The following is a 24,064-nucleotide window of genomic DNA, read 5'->3' on the forward strand; positions in this document are numbered from 1 at the left end:
CTCTGCTCTGTCTCTCGGGGGACTCCCCGTCCTGCGCCCCCCCGTTCTCCTCCCACTGCTCCTCCTCTCCTCCTCCTCCTCCTCCTCCTCCTCCTGCCCCTCTAGTCTCCCCGTCCTCCGCTCCTCCCTCCCGGCTCGCCTCCTCCTTCGCCTCCAGCTCCTCGCCCCGGGGCGTGGAGGGCGTGTGCAGACTCCTCTCCTCGCTCGCCTCCTGCACCGTCGCCAGCGGCGACTCCGTGACGCCCGCTCCTTCTGCTTTGGTGTCCCGGGTCAGGCCGGCCTCAGGGTGATCTGGACCGGACGACTCCTTCTCCTCCTCCTCCTCCTCCGTAGACGCCGTCGTCAGGGCAACAGCCGACCCCTCCGTCCCATTGCGCTCCGTCTCTCCCGCCGGCGCCCTGGTGTGGCCGCACGCCGCCGCCGCCGCCGGCTCCACGCTGCAGACGGGATCGGACGGCAGCCCGTGGCGGCCGGTTCTGGACGGCCTCCGGTGTCTCGACCTTTGGGGGGGCTCGGCGTCGCCGGCGCCGTGGTTGCCCTGGGCGACGCGGAGGGGGCTCCGCGTGTCGTCGGACGAGGGGTCGGCCGCCCGCGAGGAGTGGCTGGAGCGCCGCGCGGCCGGGGGCTGGCGGGCCGGGGAGCACTCGGCGCTGAGGGTCTCGTCGTCTGGAGGAACAGAAGTGGGGCCGAGCGCTTTTTAAACGTTTGTTCCCGGGATAGAGTCGTACTGCGTTCAAGACAACTCGGAACTCGGAAGTTTCGCCGCCGAGATTCCGACCTTCCCACATCACTGCGTTCAGGCAGTTTTTTTCCCCGAGCAGCGAGTTGTCTCGAACGCAGTGTCCGTCTCGGGGCCATCAGAATGTCCCCATTGTCCTTATTTTCATTGACTAATGACTAGCTGGTAACAACGTCTTTTTTGCACAGTGCAGCCATGAAGACCACATCAAGGTTTTGGGGGATACTCATGTGTTCATCCTCATTGTACCTCATTTCCTCCGTGTCATCCCGAGCTGTACAGACCTGGGTGTATAGAGGACGTGATCTCGAAGCGGAACTGTAGTTGACCGGTGACGTGCTCATTGGGCAGCCTGCGTCCCAGAGAGTAGTGCACCATCCTATCCCTGAAGAGCAGAAGGACATTTCAAATTAAAAGCTCATTTGCATTGACGTGGAGACATACGTACTGTTGACATGGATGGCATCACAAAACCAGCACATTGCATATATAAATTGTTAATTTGTATATTTATGTAAATTGGAGTGGTTTCCTTCTTTCAGCATTGGTTTTTAAGAGCTGCAGATGTCTAATTGTGCATTTGAAATGTAAATGAGCACCCTTTTCACATGACAAGTGAGAACACTTAGTCCCCCTGTGATGTTGAAAAGGAAGGAAATCATTTTGTCAAATAAAAAACGACTACATCCGCTCGGATGTGCACACATTCTACCAATCTCTAGCAATGAATGTAGTCCCTGAGGAATGTTTCATCCCTGTGCCACCCCCCAACACTGGCCAACACTGACACGGTGAAGGGACACACGCTCGTCTTGGTTCCAAATAGTTCAAAATTAAAGAGCTAACTCCTCCTACCCGATGGCGTGTTTCTCCAACAGCCTCTGGACAGGCATTGAAAGCTTGCCCAGGAAACGCTTGAAGATGGGTCGGCTTTTAGCAAACTTATCCTTCACTTCTATTTCCAGAACGTCTGTCGGCAGGGAGACGAAGCTGAAGCGCTGCGGAGACAGACGGCCGTGGAAGGAGGAGGTCGAAGGACGAGTACAGAGCAGGAGGAGGAAAACAGTCGACAATTAATACCACGTTCTATACCATGTTCTATACCACGTTCTATATCATGTTCTATACCATGTTCTATACCATGTTCTATACCATGTTCTATACAATGTTCTATATCATGTTCTATACCACGTTCTATATCATGTTCTATATCATGTTCTATACCATGTTCTATACCATGTTCTATACAATGTTCTATATCATGTACTATATCATGTTCTATACCACGTTCTATATCATGTTCTATACCATGTTCTATACCATGTTCTATATCATGTTCTATATCATGTTCTATACCATGTTATATATCATGTTCTATACTACTGCTGTTGTTTTAACTTGGCCAGGACACTTTTATAGAAAATAAAAAGAATAAATTAGTAAAATAAAGTTAAATAAAAAGTTGAATAATGGTGTAAATGTTTTTTTTTCACTTTTAAGGGCCTTTAATACACAATCGATTACGCAACTGGCCCCCTGATATATACAGGCTATCTGCTCTTGTGTATGCGCACGTGTGTATGTGTGTGCGTGCGTGCGTGCGTGCGTGCGTGCGTGCGTGCACCTCTCTGTTCCAGTGGGGGTTGATGGTGCTGTACACGATGCCCGAGCGCTTGTCCTGGCCGTGGTGCGGCAGCGAGGGGAAGATGCTGTTCTTCCCCGGCTGGATGGAGATCTTCAGGTAGGGGTCCGGGCTGAAGAACATCCCCTTCTTCAGGCCCACCGCGTTGAAGTCTTCACAAGAACAACACAAGAGCAGGCTCAGGTTGCAAAACTCTTCCAGGCTTCATAGTAATAGTGTCAGAAAAATGGTATCCAAATCAAAAGACCAAGAATGCGCTGTGTAATCTGTGTGATAGCAGGGCCTGTCTGGTGCACACTAATGATCGTCATGTTTGCAGGAGAAACCTGGCCATGTCTATCCCTGTCTCTTTGGCTGAGAAGAAATCTGCTCAAGCATTTGGGCCAAAGTCTGCGTGTGTTTGCGTTTGAGAGTGTGAGTGTGAGTGTGAGTGTGAGTGTGTCAGTGTGAGTGTGAGCGCTTGCGTGCGTGTGTGTGTGAGTGCGTGTGTACCAACCAGACAAACAGAAGCTGATGAGTCTTCTTGAGCCCTGAGCTGGAGGCCCCTCTTCAGTAGAAGACTGCTTCAGCACCTGGAGGAGGAACGGACAAGACCTCCATGAGTATACCTTCAAGGCCTATGAGAGGGGACCCGTCACACACGGCTAAACGTAATATAAGAGAGCTCTGCTTTTACGCCTGTTCGGAAAATACTGGGTCTGCAACATTAACTAGGTTTCAGTGAAAACATTACCGTGAAAATTAAATCACTAGCTGAGTGACAGGGCTAGGGCCGAACGATTAATCGAATCAAAACAACATTGCGATGTACTGCAATAGGACGCGATTTGTGAATCGCAATGGCTGTGGTAAAAATACAAAATACAGTTTTATTTATGCTTTGTTAAAAAGTGAGATAGACAGGAAGATATGGGGAAGAGAGGGGAGGGCATGCAGCAAAGGACCACGGGAATCGAACCCGGGTCGCTGACATCAGGACATCATCCCAGTTTATTGGTTGACTGCTTCCAAAGCTCTGTCGGTCACACTATAGAATGGTTTATTAGTTGTTCAGTGTATAATACAGAACATAAGGAACTTTACTCATAATATTGTGTGAAATAATCGTAATTGGATTATTTCCCCATATCGTTCTGCCAGGCCTGCCGCTCGCTATACGCCGAGTACGCCGAGGGCGTAGGGCCCCAAGTACCTGGGGGGGCACCAAAGATTAAGGTTTGTAAAAAAATAAGACATAAGACATTCCAATAATAATAATTATTACACTGTTGAATTACAAAAATATATAAATGAGTTATGAAGAGGCCCAGCGTTGTTTTTTCTTAATTGTATAACCTATCACCCAGGGCCAGCGATGGGCACCATTTGATGTCGAGTCGCCTAGGGCACCGAAACGGCCAGCGCCGGCCCTGCGTTGTCCCCTAGACGGGGCCATGCTTACCGGGGCTGTGGGGTTCTTCACCGTGACGGTGGGGGTGGTGGCCCTCAGCGCCCCGCTCAGACCGTGGAAGTACTTGAAGCAAACCTTGGTCTCGGCTGGAGGAAGGAACGGTTCAATCGTTATTCAACCACTTGCTATCGCGTGAGAGACAGCACATCGTCAGCACCAGCGTCGCTATCACAGCTAGACGCATCCGTGTTAAACTGAATGCAGAATGCAGGAAGAAATGGATCATTTTCACAAGCACACACATCGAGGCGTATTGTTGCCACACCTGCAAGCAGCTGAAAACGTACCGATACTTACTTTCTACAAAGTAGCTGTTGGCCTCGATCTTCCACACGATCTGACCCTTATGCGATCCGTTCACACCGCGGCTCTTGTAATCCAGAAAGTTTTCGGACAACACCTCGTCTGTACAACATCAATACAACATCTGCTTAAAAACCAAACCCAGGCGGAGGACCGCAGGCCAGGTTCACCTCGCCCTCGAGGCGTGTCTTATTAATAACAATATTCACGACGGTGCATAAAGACAAAGATGGCCACATTGCTTCTCATGCTACTTCATTTACGGTGAAAGGCGATACCGAGTGTTCTGCCAGGACTAGCATTTCTGTAGGATGCATAGAGAAGTAAAAAAGCTTTTCACACAACCTTGTGATTATAACTTTAAAGGGGTACTGCCACACTCTGCAGTTTTCTAATAATAGAGAGAAGTGCTTCTGACGTGTGTTGAGGAAAAAATCCTGTCTGCAACATAAACTCGGATTCAGGGAAAGCAACTTGGAAAAGTCTGACCTTTGACATCATTGTTCCGGGGCTTCTCCATTCGTCCAAAAGGACCAATGACGTCAATAGACCCCCTTTTCCGAAATGTGTTTTGCAAAAGAACCGAGTTGATGCTGCAGACCGTGTGTTTGAAGTCAAATGATCTTAAAATACTAAATAGCCAAGCACAGCAGCCACCTTTATGGGTCTAAACTGCTCACCAATCAGATACATGCCAATCCAGTCTCCGGCGTCCACCTCCTCCTTGATGTCCCAGATGACGCTGACGCCCTGGGGTTGGCCGATGGTGTAGTGGGAGGAGCAGGTGGTGAGCGTGCAGCGACAGCAGGACATCACCAGGTCCGTGTCGCTGGTGGAGCGCGGTGCAGCGCCCATTTCCTTCAGACAGATCCGTGCACGTGTCCGTTGTAACAAACACTTCATACACATATGGAATATGCAAATATGGGCTCTCAGAGGGTTTTGTTCGTTGGAGCAATTTACAAATGATCCCCACTTGATATGTGCACACACACACACATACGGGTTTGCACAACATCAATGGTCTGCACAATCTGTGTGTGTGTGTGTGTGTTGCATTGTGTTTCTGTGTGTGTCTGTGTGTGTTTCCCTGTGTGTGACTCTTTGTGTGTGTGTCTCTGTGTATGTGTGTTTCTCTCTCTGTGTATTCTTTGTGTGTCTCTGTGTGTGCGTTTCTCTGTCGGTCTCTCTATGCGTCTGGGACTATGTGTGTGTCTCTCTATCTTTGTGTCTCTCTGTGTGTGTCTCTGCGTGTGTGTCTCTGTGTGTGTGTGTCTCTGTGTGTGTGTCTCCTCCTCGTGACCTACCTGCTGTAGACAGTTGTAATTATGTGCATGCGTGTGTGTGTGTGCGTGTGCGTGTGCGCGTGCGTGCGTGCGTGCGTGCGTGCGTGTGTACCTGCTGGAGGCAGTTGCGTAGCTCCATGTGGTGCAGCTGCTCTGGGTTGAGGCTGTGCCGTACCGGGTCTTTCTTCCCGCGCCGCCGGCTACGGGATGGGCGAGAGGAGGACGCCATGGCGACGGCCGACGCACCCGGCGCTCAAAGGAGGACTCTGCAGGGACGACAGCGGAGAGAGCGCCACAACATGATAACGTTTGATGGGAAGGTTTTAAAGTGTGATAAAAGATGATCATAATAGAAAAAGCCGACTCATGATTACAATGTATATCATATAATAATATATCAAGCATAACATCCTGTACACAAGATTAATATCATGTGATATCACGTACACACAACAATAACAAAAACTGAAAATATAAACACACTTGGAAGTACAACCTCAAAAGGTTGTGCCTAAAATATATATGCAGTGTTTGCAGTGCACAATACACCGGGCAGCATGCTAAACAGGTGGTGGGTCTCAACGCCGTCCATAAATCGTGAGGCGCGGTCTACAACAAGCAGGTGTTGTAGCGAGCGGGCGGGCTACAACGCATGCAGGAGGGACAGGGGGCACTTCCAGGGAGCTCTGTAAATGAAGAAGAAGGGGAGAGGAGAGCGCATCTAAAAAGGAAGAAATAACGACATGAAAAGACGGTCCAGGGAGCCAGGGGAGTTGTAAAAGATGCAGCAGGGATGGCTGAGTCACGGCGCCAGGCCGGACGAGGCGTGACAGGGGACAGCGACCGACGCAGGCAGACGCAAAGCGGACAGTTTGCAGTGTAGTGAAGGTGCTATGTTTATTGAAGGCTCCTGGTTTACTGCCCCGGCGTGCTTTGGACGGGGAACGGCAGGCAGTGAGAAGGAGGAGGATGTTAAGCACCGATCGCAATGAATTGTTAATAACGATGTGTTAATACGATTTATGATCGTACATTCTGATAATCATTTAGCACCTCAAGAAGCATGCAATTTCAACCATCCATTGTAGTCGTTTTCTCTCACTATATATTACTATATTTACTAATTTAGCAGATGATGCACTTCATTATTGAGAAGGTTGTGGATAGGGAATCCTGCTCGATGATGCCGTCACGTACACTGTGGACATTGGGGATCGAACGCAGAACCTATTGGCTTGGAGTCAAACCCCTTGACTACTACTCTAACCTCTCCATACAGAAAAAGGTTCCAGTGAAGTGTAGGAAATAAAAGGAAGAGCGGGCCTGTACCAGCAGCAAGGGCTGCCCCATTCTAGGCTGATCTATTAAGCATGTTAACATTTTCTACGTTCTACCGAAACACCGTATCCATTATCTTGCATCCTATAAGCAGTTAACAGTCCCTGGAACGACCAGAATGAGAACATGACAAGAAAAACCAAAACAAAGATATGGACAATCCAATTCTGGACAAAGAACTCGACAAAGCAATACCCGAAACATGTCAACGGACACAGATATCCCTCCATCGGAAATTCCTCACTCTCTCACTCCTCCTGCCAAAACACCCATGTGACTGAAACGGATATCGCTCAAATGACCCGCCCGGACATTTGCAAATACACACAAATACTAGTCCCCGGTTCCAGGCGTTTGGGTGCGAGGTGTGACGGGGTTGGCCACATGCAGAGGAGGCGCGCCGGGCTACAGGCCCCTAGTGCACAGTGTGCCAGCTGAGCTTCAGCCTGCTGCTGAGTTCACACTCTATAATTCATCCCTCTGCACCTCGGACCTCGTTAAACGGACTCCCGACCGCTTTGAGTGATGCCTCGGACTGGCTTTATATTTGTGTGTTCATGTGTGTGTGGGTGGGTGTTACAGACACACAATTGTTTAGGTGTTTTGACCATTTGGGCAATGCACGTTTGGGAAGGACCAAGGAGGTTTATTGCCTCATCAAGAGACATGCTTGTCGATACACACTTAGGGTATTAGCATTATTAAAACCATGAGAGCAAAATGATTAATGAGTTCTTTCCCTTGTACTCATGCTGGGCGGTAGTCCACAGTTTCCAGAGCCTCTTGTTAGTTTGTATTCATGTCAATGTCACCATAAGACATTCCAACAAGAGGACTTCACAGTATAAAGTCTTCAGAGTATAAAGGAAATAACCACAATGAAAGAAACTGACAGCCATGGGATTAACATATTGAAATAAACGTTGAAATAAACCTATTTGCTAGATAGAGAGAGATGTGATATGAATCCATGGCACAAAAACATGATCTCATGATAGAGCAACTTATTTGTTGTATAGAATTTGACAGAAAAAAAAATATATAATTGTGACATAAAAGTGTATAAATGTGCTATTTGTAAATGATTGTTTTGTGCCATCTGCTAGTAAAGAACAACATTGTATTGAGTAAAACACATAACACTAAATTTAGCTTCGAGCATGTTTGGCCAACATATGAATTTCTTCAGTGTAGCTATTTGACCATTGCACTGCAATTAATCTGATCAGTAACCACAGAAGGTAGTTTATTTTTCCTATTTTGAAATCTATTCAGTGTAGCCAACATGTCAGACTGTGGAGATAAGCTGGTATACAGAGCATGATCCCGTCATGGCAGAAGGACTATCAGGCCAGGCGACCATACGGAGCGAGCATCCTCGACCCGGGCAGCAGTCTTGGTGGTACCCAAGGAAACAGGATATGCACCGTGTCTGTACGTGTCAGCGTTTTGCACACACACTTGAGAACAGGCTGAACAGCGAGTTTACTGATGGCGGTGGGAATGACACACTATTGGACATTTAAGATACACGAATCGTCAATTCTAGGCCCTGGGCGTACATGTGCCGATGTTGACATTTCCAATAGCCTTCTTACCTGGGTCAGAAATGACAACTGATGGATTGTGAGCTCCACAGCTATATCATCCACAGCACATGTTTACCCTCTCCGTGGGGCGGCGACGGGTCGACGGAAAGTCGTCTGCATATCTCAACGTTCATTTAGCCTTTAAGGCGGTCTGTGGCACCGGGGGACCTGGACCATTCGTGGCCTATGCTATGGTCAATAGGCGACCAAAATTCATCTCAGCATCTTTAACCTGACAAAGCAAGGAAAAATAAAGAGGCAAGTTCCGGTCGAGCATTTCAAAGTAAAGCAATCTGCGCGTCAATCTCTCTCTAACCGTAGTAATATTCAATTACTTTCACTCTTGTGAAGAAACATTTCTTATTTATCAGTCGACCGAAAACTAACCTAGCGTAATATTTTAAAATATAAATGTACCATTATCTATATAGCGGACTGTACCCTGGCATTGTTTTCTGCAATATAAATAACGTTACTACTCAAATAAAGGGTCTACATAAGAGGACACATAATTTTTAATAGAATTGTTTAACATTTTGTTAAGATGTTGGTGTTTGTTAAACTTGAGCTAAGTTAGTACCATCTCGATTTCGTAACCCCGAACTAAAGTTCCAATTTGGATCCTTTTATTTTGAAGGTCACATTTTGGAAATGACGGCTTTGTTCAAAGCCTTTCTGTTTTACTTTACACGGGGGCCAGGGCTCTTCCCCGCAGCATCACCATCTTCCTCGAATCAGGGATCGTTTTCCTTCAAAGATCAAGTCAGCTGTTGTCTCCTTCCGGATGCTGAATTTAATGACGGCAAAAATTCTACCGCAAACACGGAAATCGTGCGTCTTAAACGTAAACAGTATGTTATCGTTTGGTTTGTTGTCTGTGTCCCACATTGAAGAGATTATTCAGCATTGATGCTAATAGGCGTGGCAGCTACACATTGTCCATAAAGTGGGACCTATGAAATCTGGTTTGACATATCAACTATAAAACCTGAATGATAACCTCATCAAAGCAGCACAAATTACATTTTGATACAATCTTATGTTTACACTTGTCTTGAGACTGTTGCATTAAAAAACATTTAATATAGTCACTTTACATTTACATCAATTTATATTTTACAAGGCCACTCAGTTCAAACACTGCCCCCAGGGTCAGAAATCAATTGCAATGATTAGTAATGAGATGGGGACATCCATCCAATTGTTCATAGGTTGAACATGTGCCTGCTCTTCCACTGAGTCGTGGAAGAAGAAGAAGATGATCGTCCAGTATCTCTCTTTTCCCCAGAGGTAATAGAGGTGGTATTCCACTCAGCAGTCATTAAGCATGTGCTTTGACTTTTAATAATTATTGTTTCAACAGTTCTCTGCATGACGTCGGCTTCGTAGCGCGTCATCGAGACCACTTGCTCTGGTCCAGATCCACGTCGTACTCCCGTGTCTCCCTCAGCCCCTCCGCAGGGACAGAGGGCTGCTCTGGGCCGTTCAACAAATCAAAAGTCTGTCCTTCCCTGAGCTGCAACGTGGCCAGCTTCAGCTGCCATCTGTAGGGAAGCCAACATCATCAAAAAATATGACTTTATTCATTCAATAAAAACGGTGTTAAGTAGATATGGTCTGATTTACGTGCCCATAATCTATGAAAGAGATATAAAATCTTATTTTACCCATTTGTAGCAGGATTTTTGGACGAAATTGTATACAGATATCCTCCGGTTTTTGATCCCGTCACAGGGATCTTCACCTGCAACACCTAACAGTTCAATCAAATCATCCCAGCTAGAACAAACATAAATATTACCATATGGTTATATAAAGAATGTCCAGGTTTAACTCCAGGAAAAAGTACTTAACCGCGATGTATATCGTTATCAAGGTATGAAATGACTTTTATTGTGGGGGAAGATTTTGTTCCTATCCCCCGTGCCCGATTGTGGAGAGATCCCAGGTCCGTAGCTCGGTCACCGTACCTTGGCGATGTTCAGGTCGATGCGGTTATCTTTGTCCGACAGGTGGATGTTGTGGACCTTCAGCGGGGGCGCCCCCAGTCCTTCCATGGCCGCGGGGTGGTTCTCCAGGCGTTCCACAGCCAAGCGATGGTATTCAGATTTGGCAAAGTTCTCTGATTATGATCACCGACATATGCAGAACAAGAGGATTACATTATTCATGTGTTCTCCTCATTGTTATGCTCTGTTGTGTCACCCACCCGCTGTGTTTATTGTGATACCATCGCACATTGGTCGGCCGAAACCCAAACAGCAATATGAGCCATTGTTGTGCTTGGTTTCACTACGCTATGTTGAAATGGGCCCAAAACACATTAGTAACATTTCTATGAACATTGAAGACCACTTCATTCTAGCATAGATTCATCACTCATTTTCGAAAATGGCACTTGAAAACCACGTAAATATAATAAAATAACTCTTCTATGCAATATTTATGATGCATATACAATAAGTTGGATCGGTTGGGAATCTGCAAAGCAGTGAGAATTTAAGCATGTGCATGGTGCACACACACACACACACACACACACACACACACACACACACACACACACACACACACACACACACACACACACACACACACACACACACACACACACTTACTCTGCATCAGGTAGTACATGGTACAGATTCCGCCACCGGTCAAAACAGTGGTGAAGATCGTCAGCTGCTGCAGTTTATGCGTAGAAATTCTCATCACTGCAGTTATTGGTTACACACTGGGAACATAGGTAGACACACACATATCCGTTAGTGATGGGGGGTCAAACTAATACGGTATATTACAAAATAATAAAATGCAGGCCTATTCCCAAACATCTCTGCACACTGTACCTTACATATAAAAGTCAATTACATTCCGCTAATTGGCTACTAAATAATGACGCCTAAATGCTTCAAATCATTATGGCAGGGCTCTCAAGTGTTGAACTGAGTTCAGAGTGAGATTTTGTCGGCGGTGGCGGGGGGAGGTATATTAATATGTGACTGCATACAAATGTGTCGACAGACATGGTGACTAATGTATGATAGTAAGCATTATTGGTCCTTAACATTAATATTCAGAAACAACGCTGCCTCAAAAGGATATTGGCCTAAGCAACACCAGTAGAGGCATATACTTTTCCCTGAACTTTTAAACGTTGCAAACGTGCAAAAACATAGTTATATATTTATGTGGCATTCAGTCCAATGCTTAAAATATATCTGTGGCATTCAGTAGGCCAATGCTGTGGTAAAGTGTGTAAAGTATGACCAAGTGTTTCTTTCTGTTCAATAGATAGAACTTTATCAATCCCCTGTAGGAGGAATTTGTTAATGTTTGTCCCCATAAAACAATGGTAAAAAAATAAATACAAAACATGAGGGTAACTAAGTAGGTCAAACCGTCCAATCTGAAGGCTCTATTTAACCTCTCCCCTACTCACTTCCACCAATGCAAAGCGAACAGAGCTGAGTAGGGGAGGGCGTAGCCTAACTAGTTTGTGACAGACCCAGAGAAACCCAACGCAAATTCAATGTGAACATGTATGAGGCTCTAATAAAAATCCCGGACGATTTTGAAAATCCGCCCGCGCACATTTTTTAAAGTGTCTCAAAATGAGGGCGTGTCCGGGCAAAAGAGTATGTCTGGTCACCCTACGTACGGGAAACCCATTTGATTCCTACCTGTTCCACTGTTAAATAGCGGCGCAAACTGGTGGGAGCTATCCTGGTAATTTCTCTGCGTGAGAAATAGTGTGGCGTGTGAGCGTGTGCATGGGTTGAATTGCGTGTGTCTCACGCCGAATGCGTGAGACTTGAGAGCCATATGGTGTGAAATGCACTAATGTCGTTCGCTGTTATAATAAAACGAACCATTTCAATGTGTTTAGAAAAGCATATTGAAAATGTAATCAGTTGGACTGAAATGGATGGCAGGATTTCTGCAACCTGCAAGATGCCGCGGTTTACTCCAGACAACTTCTGAACGTATGCCCAAGTTGTCTACGAACTCGGACCCATCCATGTCATGTCACATCCTTACATGTATGTTGTGCTGGCCTCCACGTGCCTCAGTAGGACAACGCAACCATTGTTCATGCATTTTAACCTAATTGGTTAATGACCTCACGTTTCAACATCGCGCAAAGATTGAAACCACTAATGAAGTAACGTTTAGAGGTCTTTAGTAATGGTGCTCTGCTATTAGGGCACTAACATGTCATTACAAAAATCGTATAGGTAAATTAATTTACATGGGAAAGTACGTTTCTCTGTCAAGCCGGACGAACCAAACAATAATGTTGATCGATAAAAGAAATGACTGACCTCAAGCGCGTAAAGGACGAGCTCTAATCATCTCCCCCAAACAGCAACACGCGTGTCGTCAATCCACCCGGAAACGAATAAAACAATTTCCGGTGAATTAGTTACTACAAAATAAAGGGGGGTATTTTAAAATGCGTAAGTATACCGTATATTTTTCTATGTTTATCTATTTTATACAGTATACCTGTGTGGTGTATGGTAATTAAAGTATACTATTTTATATGCTGTATGTCTGTGCGATTAAAAACATGCTTTTCTTGTTTGAATTAATTCAATTATTACAATTATGAATAATTTCATGCACCATTTATTAAAAATCTCCTGCCTTGATGAATGAAACTGGGCTGTCCACTGCTTCAAATCAATGCTGTGAATTTATCAGATAGAGTAGAAAGTGTTTGCTTTCGATCCCCAAACCTCCCTTTACCTGCTGGGTTGTTTTTGTTAGTCAACGGCTGTATGGGTGTTTTCTAATATAAATTTAACTGAGAGTATAGCCACATTATATTACAGACAACGACTATTGATTTTTTGGTTTTAATATTTGGTAAAGGCTCTTTTTTATGGACACAGGATCAGTTCTTTTTATACATATTTTAACATGCAACTGATTTTCATTGATTCAATTAAAGGATACACATTCCTAAAACTCACTCAAGGCAACACAGAGGATGGTTAGATGCCCTAACTCACTATCATTATAAAAGGCAACCAACTTAAGAAAAATAATAATAATAAGTAACCAAAATCATGGAAAGTATTGAAAGGATTTGTACTGACAGAACAAGTTCTAACTCACCCATAGGACCTTGTTGCTTGGACCATGTCCAATAATGACCTCAGTGCTTCAGCATATTATACATGCACCTCCCTCAAACCCCTATAAGTACACAATATAACTTACAAAGAGAAATACCCCCATTTGATTGATGTTCACAAAACATTTAAGATCACAGACGTCGACCTAGCAAAAGTTATGTTTTGATTTCCGATAGAATAGTGTTAATAGGATCTGTATTATAATGTCTTTCAGCAATACTGAAGCATCATGGAGCATTGACAGTGTTTCATCCCAATTTAGAATAATGTCAAGAGATTATGGCATAGGAGAGCATCACGATGGTTCCATTCAAAATATGCTGAATATAAGAACTAACTTGACTTGACTTAACATTTAATATATTTAGATTATTGATCAAAAAGCGGCTTTGGTTGGTAGGTAGGTCGTCATGTCAGATGGGACACATATTAATTGGTTTGTTAAAGACGTTGAGCCAACCTTGTAGGAGTACGGCACCTTTAAAGGCTTCTAAAGGCCAATGCATTAAATCAGCCGACAAACAAATCCTTCTCCCACCTGCCAAGTAAAACAACCCCACTTATTCAACAAAATTACAAACATAACCGTTCCCAACTACATGAAATCAATGCCATCTTTGCTCGGCGGTTCGGTGAAGTGTGCTGCTGCATGCCTCCTGATGATAAATGCAGTTTGAAACTGGACCTTTTGTTTTAAAGGTTGGCACTGGTGGTGAGATACAGTTACAATCACTCCTCCGCATTCCCTCGTTGCTTTGCAGGGGCCAAGTTGGCTCGACGCACGGAGCGGCGTTAGGCATTATTATTATTCTCCGTTTTTTTCATGAGCCTGACGTCATGTTTGGAGCCCTTCGGTATCTAAATAAGGCAAGGACTTTACACGGGCTGTCACACAGAGAACAGAGAACATGAAAAAGTAAAAAGCAGCTTACAATAGCGTTTTAATAGCTTGTAAAAATTCCCGTTGTTTGTTTTAATCCACCAATGTATAGGCCTACACCAATGTAAATTAAGAAGAACCAGGTTACACTGATGTTCCAAGCAACATGATAGATCGGGCAACGGTAGACACACATGAGCCATGTTGTAAGTGAACAACAAATTATGTAAGGGCATATGTTAGTTGACAACCTATAAAAGAAAAACATGAAAAGGATGTCACAGCGTTTTTAAGAGTTAGAGTTACGACACATGACGAAAAATAGGATGCACATAAAAACATATTGTTTGTTGTCTCGGTTTCAGTTTAGTTTAATGGCAACTGATTTAGGTCGTCTATGGATAAGTTGAAATGGCTATTGTCCCTTCTAGAAATATAAATTTCACTCATAGGCTACATTTGACCAATATGATTGAGTTACAAAGTTAAATAGGCCTATAGCACTGCAAACTTTCTGAAGAGTTTATGTTGGGTGTCAAACATAAATAGCAAGAAATCATCAGCAAAATAGTTCTAAGTCCTATCTATTTAAAACCATTGTTCAACATTAATTCTACTTCACATGCAGAACTGCAAAGATGGCATGGTAGGCTAATTGAGGCCAAAGAGAGAAAGGGGAGGGGGTCTCCTCAGTTCCACATCAGAGGATATATCTTTCATCAGAAATCTCTGATAAAGTTGAATGCCGAGGTCCAAGAGACGAGACAGCCTATTTTATTTTGCGCATTTGATCACAAACCTTCAAATGAGAAACATGTTTTTTTTGTTTGCTATATTTTTGCTGGCCACAGCTTCACCGCCCGAAGCAAAAACACTTGCTTTAAACTCAAATATAGATTCATTTCTTGCAAGCAACCTCACCGTTTTTAACGCGATTAAACCAACTGTGTCGCAGACGCCAATCAGGGCTCGAAGAAAACGTTACATAACGCAGAGCGATATGGTTGAAATCCTGGATTATCATAACCAAGTCCGAGCAAACGTCTTTCCACCTGCAGCAAATATGGAATATATGGTAAGAAAATCTATCCGTACATTTCGAGTTTGCAGTTCTGAACTTACAAATGGACACAAAATGTTGCAACACAACTTTTACAATAGATTTTGTGAAATAGCCAAGAAGCGCACAATTCAACTTTATAAAATGATTCACAATTTAACCAGTAGGTGGCAGCATAGAACAAGTTGGCTCTTGCATGTAATCCAAGACCGAAATTGTGCTACTAAAGCATTTGTCTGCCAAAAGTTCTGCAGATAACCGGGTCCGGGTGAATTGCTGTTGTGCTTGGACCTGCATTGAATCCAATAAAGTCGAAGTAGACCTATAAATTATGACAGGTCCAGCAGGTACCCCTCCATTTTCCTGGTAGGCCTATACGCCTTTTGCCATCCCCACCATGGTCAAGATGACTCGTCTTCACAAACCTTTCCATTCGTCCATCCCGGTATCCATCAGGGATGGTATAATCTTGAGGTCACCCTGACATAATGCCCTTCTGCAGGTGGAAATCCATTAGATCAGATGACACATGTCTCCAGGGGCGTAGGAATTAGTTTAACATTGGGGTGGACACATATCGGAAACCTGACAGATCCGGTATAATTTTTAGGTGGGACAAATGCGCCTGTCTCCGATATTGGAGGGGACACGTCCCCTCCGTCCCCCCCGGTTCCTACGCCCTTGCATGTCTCACTCCCTCCTCTTGCAGTGGCTAGCTGCCCGGGCCGATAACAGCAGTCAGCAGTGAGGTTTATTATAGAAGCAGCAATGATATTTATACGTGTGAGTGATCCAGTTTTGCCACACCTAGATATCGTACGATTGCGGGAATGCTTGGGTGTTTCAGCCGAACATTTTTGTATTTTCGTTCCTATGGTTTGTTAAACATAAACAGTTCATAAGCAATGTTTTGAGATCTGTACTATGACCTTGGCGACCAACAGGTGTGGGACAACGATCTGGCCAGGAAAGCCGAAGCTTGGGCTGCCACCTGCTGGTGGGAACACGGACCTGCTTATCTGCTCCAGTTCTACGGCCAGAACCTGTCGGTCAGGACCGGACGGTGATTAGCCCAGCATACAGGGGCTTGCCCGGCCGGGTTTAGAAGGGGTGACCCAGAATAAAATCGGAACACAGAATAACATTAATAAATGCATGGAAAGTTGCAGAAAATTAACTTTGAGCAAATGTGCTCAAAGAATGGTTGAACGCAAAACAATCTTCTGTTTGATTTTGATTAGCTAGGTCAAATCCTATCAAACTGCCAGATTAAGTAAGGGTTGTACCTTGGGGTCAAATTGTGTGTGTGTGTTTGTGTGTGTGTGTGTGTGTGTGTGCGTGTGTGTGCGCGTGTGTGCGTGTGTGCGTGTGTGTGTGTGTGCACGTGTGCGTGTGCGCGCGTGTGTGTGAGTAGTCCTTAACAAACACAGACGAACAAAGCTGGCTCACACCAACTCTGTCACCGCCTCTTCTCCACAGCTACACCTCCATCGTGCAGCTGGTGAAGCCCTGGTTCGATGAGGTGAAGGACTACGCCTTCCCCTACCCCGGCCTCTGCAACCCGGCCTGCCCCCTGCTCTGTTATGGCCCCATGTGCACCCACTACACCCAGGTACCTCCTCCGGCTGTTTGTGTGCGTTTGCTTTTAAATCCACACATTTCCCAGCATTGTTCATTTCAGAGGCAGAATGGTCCTGTGATGTTCCAATGGGCTGAATGTGGTGACCCTACAACTGGCAATGTCTTTGAGAGGTCCTGTGACATGCCACCAGGTGTGAGTGTGATTAGCCGTTGCAAGCCGTTTTGGAAATCGGCCCCTTATGACATCACAAGTGGGCGTGTCCACCTAGATGTGTGCTGGATAGATCAGTCCACCAGCCACCCCAGTGGACTGTAGCAAACGTTGCTCTTCTATCCGTCACACATCTAGGTGGACACGCCCACCTTTGATGTCATAAGGGGCAGATTTCCAAAACGGCTCGTAATGGCTACTGGGACCTTTAACTGATATATAACTGATATTTTGTAAAATGGGACATAAATCATCTGTAGTTCAATGGAGTCGTTTTATGGAGTATGCTGGAGGCACAGTATGAAAATAAAATGGTATTTGAAAGATGCATTTTTGCAAAGATTGATATATGCAAAATGAAAACATAAACCTTTTGCCTGTCTGTATACAGTGGCAGCAAACACATAGGGAGATTCCAGAGTTTTCACCTGTTTAAAATACAATGCATCTACGTAATACAAATGTCCTCATTATCATGGCATTATAATGAGTAGGAGTGTCTTTTCCTTCCATGGAGATGGTGTGGGCGACCACCAATAGGGTGGGCTGTGCTGTGCAGACCTGCGCTAACATGCTAGTGTGGGGAGAGCTGTGGAGAGAGGCTACGTACCTGGTCTGCAACTACTCACCAAAGTAGGTGGAATGATTTCACTCCTGCTTTCGGCTTCTATACCACCCGCCAGTAGAACCGTGAGATGGCACGCTCCATGATGTCAAAAGCCAAGTTAGAGACAATCAATCAGTGTTGTGTCTATATAAATGGTCACACACACACACACACACGCACACACACACACGCACACAAACGCACACATGCACACACACGCACACACACACACAGAAATGCATGCCTAATGCTTAATACTCACATACATACACTGACTAAATTTGCTTTTATTTATTATTTTTATTCTAAAATAAATTAATAAATGGCGTTGTGTTGCTTCCCATTTAGGGGGAACTGGATCGGAGAGGCCCCATACCGCGTGGGGGTCCCCTGTTCCTCCTGTCCCCCTGGTTACGGGGGTTCCTGCAGAAACAACGTGTGCTTCCCTCCGGCCCAGTCCAACTTCATGCACTGGTTCAAGTGAGGCAGGGACCCCCAGTGATGGGGAAGAGGGGACCCTGTAGCACCTCAGGCTAGCTTCATTGAGGCAGAGTTAAATATAAGGTCTGCATATTGGGCTGTTATAGCCAGAGGTGGAACGTGTTTTAGTGTTCAATGAATTTATAGTGGATTATACATGTGATGCTTTGGTTAAGCTATTACATCAAGCAATTGATGTAAGCCTACCAAAGTCTATGTACTTTAAATCGATCAATAACATCAAGTTGTTGTATAACTATTGTGTTGGCATGAGGTTTAAAAGTATTATTAATATTTCATTATGATAGTCCAATGAAAATAACGTGTGCATTAGGTTTATTTAATAATATCCAGATTAACAACAATCATAGAACGTGATTTAAAGTTAAAGTCCTAAAGCATCCATCAAAGGTTTGGTGAAATTGTATTGCAAGTGATTTCAATTTATCCTAATTTACCAGAGTCACAACAGTTATAGTTTGTTTAATGTTGTTTTTCCACAGGCAACATTTTGACATTTAAGACCTTTTAAAATAAAAATGTGAGATGAAAAAGCAAAAGGCTGTTGGGTCTTCTTTGATTAACAATGAATTGCCTAGTGCCTACCAATGTGAATGTTCTATAGCGTGTGTCCATGCTAAATGTGTTATCTTCACTAGTGTATTCTGCTAACGGCGCCCTGGTAGGTAAAAGAAGCAGACCCATAATTAGTGTTATGATCGATACCTGTGTTTTTCCTACGATGAAGCATCGGTGAAATCTCTCCTTTCAGTCCAAACCGCCTTCGTCCCCATTCAATCTGTGGTGATACCGTACTTATACCAGGTGATGGCAGTATTTCTCTATTTGACCCGAGAAACTAGTTACAGCAGGAACGAAGGACATATGCCTACATTGAGGACCTAAAATGATAAAGTCCAGATCACGACATGACATTCAACATGCGGAAGATAATTAGACATCAAAAAGACCAAAGCAAGACCAAACTCTGTAAGTAAGAAATGAAAAAACTAAGCATGCTACAATCTGGGCAAACTCATGCTACAATGTGGGCAAATAATCCCCCTATAGGGAAATACTATGGCAATTTATGCATTTACATTTAGGGCATTTTGCAGACGCTTTTATCCAAAGTGACTTACAATAAGTACATTTAACTAATAGGCTATTATATTATAAGATATCAATGTGTCTCCTCTCAGGCATGCTTCATAAACAATATTCTCTTCGAAAATAACGTAATGAGCTCCTTAGCAAAACCTGTTTTACACTTTGATTGTGCCCCAAATAAATAGGTATCATCCCCTTTTTATAGAATAAGAAGGTATTCCATGTCTTCAATAATAATGCGTTAGATATGTTCTATAAAGTCCTCTGTATTGAATATTTTGCTATTGGGTGTAGATTGCACAACAATGACACCTTAGCGTTTAGGAGAGCTCAAGCCTGAACGCTATGGACTTGCGAAAAGCCCCTTCTCTCGGGGCTTTAGGAATGGAGGCAGAAAAGAAGGCACAGTAGGACACTAGTAGCCTGTTGAATAATAATGCCTTGTTCTTCCCTTGATGAGGGCTGAATCCCATTGGCTGAACTGAGGATTCTAGGATCTTTATGTATACTGCAGTTTAATATGCCAGTTTCATAGAATACAGTATCAATGTCATTGTAGAGAAAGACTTTGTATGTAGTTACCTAGAGTATGGATTCAATACACATCTGAAGAGCTGGACAACACGTCAATATCACATCTTCTATTGTACTCGCTGCAATAGATTGATTCAGTTTTTTTTTATCTCAGCTTTGCTGTTGTTCAGCGCAGCGCTACGTGATGACCTCTCTCTGGTCTGTACAGATCACCTTTGTTGAAGCTTTTAGTGGTTGGTCGGCCATTGTCTTTTATCACTTTCATAGGTTTGTCTTAGAAAATGAAAAATTCATGCGTGTGCTTGTGTGTGAGTGTGTGTGTATATGTGCACGTGTGTGTATGTGTGTGTGTGTGTGTGTGTGTGTTTATGCTTGTGTGTGGGCATGTTTCTGTGTGTGTGTGTGTGTGTGTGTGTGTGTTGTGCGCGTTTGTTTGTGTGTGTGTATATGTGCGCGCGTGTGTGTGTATATGCATGTGTGTGTGTGTGTGTGTGTATGTGCACTTTTGTGTGTGTATGCATGTGTGTGTGTGTCTGTGTTTGTGAGTATGTGTGTGTTCTTGTGTGTATATGCATGTGTGTGGTTGTGTGTGTGTGTGGTTGTGTGTGTGTCTGTGTTTGTGCGTGTGTATCTGTGTGTGTATTTGTGAGTATGTGTGTGTTTTTGTGTGTATATGCATGTGTGTGGTTGTGTGTGTGTGTGTGCGTGCATGCGTGTGTCTGTGTGCGTGCGTGCGTGTGTGCGTGCGTGCGTGTGGTTGTGTGTGTGTATGTGTGTGCGTGCGTGTGTGTGCGTGCGTGCGTGCGTGCGTGTGTGTGTGGTTGTGTGTGTGTATGTGTGTGTGTGTGTGTGTGTGTGTGTGTGTGTGTGTGTGTGTGTGTGTGTGTGTGTGTGTGTGTGTGTGTGTGTGTGTGTGTGTGTGTGTGTGTGTGTGTGTGTGTGCGTGCGTGTGCGTGTGTGTGTCTGCTATGGCCATCCTCTGGCTGGCCTACCACCACTGACCCTTGTCTTGTCGTAGTCACCTCTTGTTCTCTCTGTTCTTCACTTTTGTTATGATGTCGTACTTTATACACCATTATACATTGTAAGCAGTACAATTATACAGTGTATTGTGTTCTCTGCAAAATATTTATATTTTTGTGTGTTTAGTGTTGGAAAAAACATGCAGATCCTATAAACCCATTATACTCTATAGCCTTATCTGTACCTTTGTATTCCATTTGCTCTTTCTTTGCTTCCCACCTGGTAAACAAAGTGTGTCAAATTGTCTCAGCTTGGAGCCATTAGTCAACATATTAAATCGTTCTACAGACAGTTGTACTCAATAAGCTGAATGACTAGGATGTACCATTTAATTATAATGACATTTGTGTATGCCATCTTTATTCGCTTTTGCTTCCCTTTTTTCTGAAGAAAACTATTTGTTATGGGATTACAAATATAGCTGTAGGCAAAATAGTTCCATACCCATGGTGCTCATTTGCTGGAAGATACTGCGGAAGCCCTCAACCATATGAATGCACAATTTAAGTCATTATTGATTCTTATTGATTCCCACATGAAACTGAACTGATAGCAATTCCATGGAGTGTATAACTTTAGTGTCCCACAAGGTTTCACACTTGATTTCATATGTTTATATGATTGTATATATATTGACATATCTCTCTGTTGGTCTTTTTCATGTTCTTTCAGTCTTATTTGCTGACAATGATGATATCCACTTTGGTGTTGATGTTCTCTCCCGCCTCTCGTGCAAACACCCTTCACTTCTTCTCTGTTGAATCACAGCTTTCATCATCTCACTGATATGTCACGCTGGTAAATGATTTAATGAACATTAGCAGGTGTTAGCAGGTGCTCTCCTTCCTGCACACACTCTCGTACAAATGTGTGCAAACTACAATTCTACAACCACGCACGCACGCACACACACACACACACACACACACACACACACACGTGTACACAAACACGTATACACAAAACCACTTAAGCACACACACAAACACACACACACACACACACACACACACACACACACACACACACACACTTGTACACAAACACCTAAGCGCGCACACACGAACTTGCAGCGGCCCACGCACTAGGGCGGGCGGATTGCCAGATGAAACATCAGGAGGCAGTCACGACTATCAAAGCTGACAAACTAATCTAAACCAGGAGGATTATGGGTATTTCATTGTGCTCATAACACAAAAGTGGTTAGAGTGAATTGCAGCCTGAAAGCTATTACAATGAGAGTGAGTGAGTATGCATGTTACTCAGAGGTTTGCCCAAAGGGTTTAGCTAATATTTATGTTTCCTATTGCAATGTATTTAATGTAGGGTGTGATTTTTTTTCTAATACTAGCACAAAGATGGCAGTATGCGAGAAAGACATGCTATTGTTTTCGACATTAAAACAAAAATCCAACCTTTCACCGAGGTTAACATGCAATATATTTAAAAAATCTAGGTGCTGTTAAGTTTGCGAAGATTGTGGTAGCTCCCTAGAAAAGTTCAGAAACTTTAAGTTATGAATTGGGAACTTTATTGAGTACCATCAGGTTTTTGGACACTGCATGCAACAGAGTAGCACTCTTCTGTTTCAGGTGAATTTGGCAAAACAAATTCATGCAATCAACAATTTATGGATGGATTAACCTAGGCCATTGTTCATAGGGTGCATCGCCTCACCAGACGCTGTGAGACACGGTTTTCACTGAAAACCAATGGAAGCTCTTTCAAGAAACCAGCCCTATTCATCCGTCAATAGATGGTTAAACAACCATTTAGCAATGCTGTATCGCCATTCAAGGGCCAGTCGACAGGGTGATTGCGGTTAAAGATTGGCCAGAGATGTCTCTCGGTTGGCTGTTATCTAAAATTGGTCATGATTGGCTATCGATATGCAAACTTTTGAGTGTTTAGCATCTGTACCTTTGCTGTGGCTTTATCCCCCATCTTGACAATGTGATTTTGTGGCTTATAGTTACAAAACAATATGTTTTAATCCAGGGATCCTATTTCCATAGCCATAGATCGAATGTGTGTGTGATTATAGATGCCTTGAAGACCTTTACAGGGTTAGTGTCGATGTTTTGGTCGAAGCATTCGCTCTACAGTGACCTGCTGAGGGCCCTTTGCTGGCGGCTCCTGACGTTCCCCTTTGAACTTAAACCAAGTGTAGTAACCAAGTAACCACGTCCATACGAAGCCGGTTTCTAAAGGAAAGTCACCTCTTGATGAGTGTCGCCCCGGGCGCCCCCTGCCCTCCTGGGTGAGACAATGGCTCCCCAGAAGTCACCCAGAATTTGATTGATTCCAGAGGATTCCTTTCACACCCCGTTCTGAGAGAACAGGAACTATTATTGTTGAAGACATTTGATTGGATGCCGCTGTACACGGCAAACCCGGCATAACCAGGAAGAACCCTCCGGAAAGGCGGCCGTGCAGGTGGTGAAAGGGCAGCTGATTTCTAGCTGTTCACCTGACTGCCTTCACTGATGGCCTGTCTTTCTCTCTTCTGCCTCTCTGTAGCATCGCTGTGTGTGTCAAACACTGTCGCCCTCTCCGAGCCAGTTATTTTTTTAAGAGCTTGTTAACATACTGATCAACGCATCATGTTGCTGCCACGGCTCACCTCATCCGACAAATCGTCTTAGACACCTGAGGTCCTGCTGGCTTCCTCATGCTATTCCAGCCTAGCCCTTTAGCGCTAACCTAGGCAGTAAGACTCTACATTATATTGTCCAGTAACAGTCTTAATTAGACAAGTAGGAACACTTCTTAAAATAATGTAACAGCAAGTAACTACACTTTGGTTAGGAGTTAGGAATAGGAAAACTCTACTCTGAGATTAGGGTTAGGGGTAAGGGTTGGGCAGTTTTATAACATTATTCCATATAAAGTACACACTTTTTTATATTGTAACATTGCTTATTACATAATTCATATTACAATTTTGCAATCTTTTTGTGGTATTTAGTTTCCCTAGGACAGCTCCTTCATGGCTGTTCTCTGCCCTTAGGCTGCCCTTCTTCATCTCAACGGCCTCTTTACTCGAGGACTTAAAGGAACAAACTCTCAGAGCCGGCCTCTAAAGAT

The 24,064-nt window shown here is 44.1% G+C and overlaps 3 protein-coding genes and 1 long non-coding RNA gene across 4 annotated transcripts in view; 2 read left to right on the forward strand and 2 right to left on the reverse strand.

Annotated features, from left to right (window-relative positions):
• Positions 1–8,497, reverse strand: part of hecw1b (HECT, C2 and WW domain containing E3 ubiquitin protein ligase 1b) — a gene marked incomplete at its 3' end in the record, with an annotated part of 26,703 nt that extends 18,206 nt beyond the window's left edge. Inside the window, exons 1-10 of the mRNA XM_079751607.1 lie at positions 8,357–8,497; positions 5,533–5,686; positions 4,815–4,992; positions 4,129–4,236; positions 3,823–3,917; positions 2,878–2,953; positions 2,364–2,533; positions 1,595–1,737; positions 1,024–1,124; positions 1–666 (exon numbers count right to left, since the gene is read on the reverse strand). The exon at positions 1–666 is cut by the window's left edge and continues 235 nt beyond it. Coding sequence (XP_079607733.1) covers positions 1–666; positions 1,024–1,124; positions 1,595–1,737; positions 2,364–2,533; positions 2,878–2,953; positions 3,823–3,917; positions 4,129–4,236; positions 4,815–4,992; positions 5,533–5,649 — 1,654 coding nt within the window. The 5' untranslated portion in view covers positions 5,650–5,686; positions 8,357–8,497. The remainder of the gene's footprint in view (positions 667–1,023; positions 1,125–1,594; positions 1,738–2,363; positions 2,534–2,877; positions 2,954–3,822; positions 3,918–4,128; positions 4,237–4,814; positions 4,993–5,532; positions 5,687–8,356) is intronic.
• A 953-nt stretch (positions 8,498–9,450) lies between these two features.
• On the reverse strand, positions 9,451–12,741 carry coa1 (cytochrome C oxidase assembly factor 1). The gene is made up of 5 exons (XM_079751613.1): positions 12,673–12,741; positions 10,966–11,081; positions 10,318–10,469; positions 10,015–10,091; positions 9,451–9,891 (listed from the first exon to the last, which is right to left on the reverse strand). Exons 2-5 carry the CDS (start codon positions 11,057–11,059, stop codon positions 9,741–9,743), a joined length of 474 nt encoding a protein of 157 aa, XP_079607739.1. The 5' UTR covers positions 11,060–11,081; positions 12,673–12,741; the 3' UTR covers positions 9,451–9,740.
• Positions 12,742–15,176: 2,435 nt separating this feature from the next.
• LOC307086415 (peptidase inhibitor 15-like) lies at positions 15,177–18,314 on the forward strand (the record flags this gene model as incomplete). Its single annotated transcript, XM_079751612.1, has 5 exons — positions 15,177–15,446; positions 16,376–16,494; positions 16,911–17,043; positions 17,741–17,856; positions 18,179–18,314. The coding sequence occupies 5 exons, from the start codon at positions 15,177–15,179 to the stop codon at positions 18,312–18,314; spliced, it is 774 nt and encodes a 257-aa protein (XP_079607738.1).
• Positions 18,315–19,179: 865 nt separating this feature from the next.
• The window catches only part of LOC307086419, a 44,056-nt gene continuing 39,171 nt past the window's right edge, over positions 19,180–24,064 (forward strand). The window contains exon 1 of the long non-coding RNA XR_013812434.1: positions 19,180–19,300. This is a non-coding gene — a long non-coding RNA (uncharacterized lncRNA). The remainder of the gene's footprint in view (positions 19,301–24,064) is intronic.

The sequence above is a fragment of the Pollachius pollachius genome (assembly GCF_949987615.1).
Source record: "Pollachius pollachius genome assembly, chromosome: 14".
NCBI classification, from domain to species: domain Eukaryota; kingdom Metazoa; phylum Chordata; class Actinopteri; order Gadiformes; family Gadidae; genus Pollachius; species Pollachius pollachius.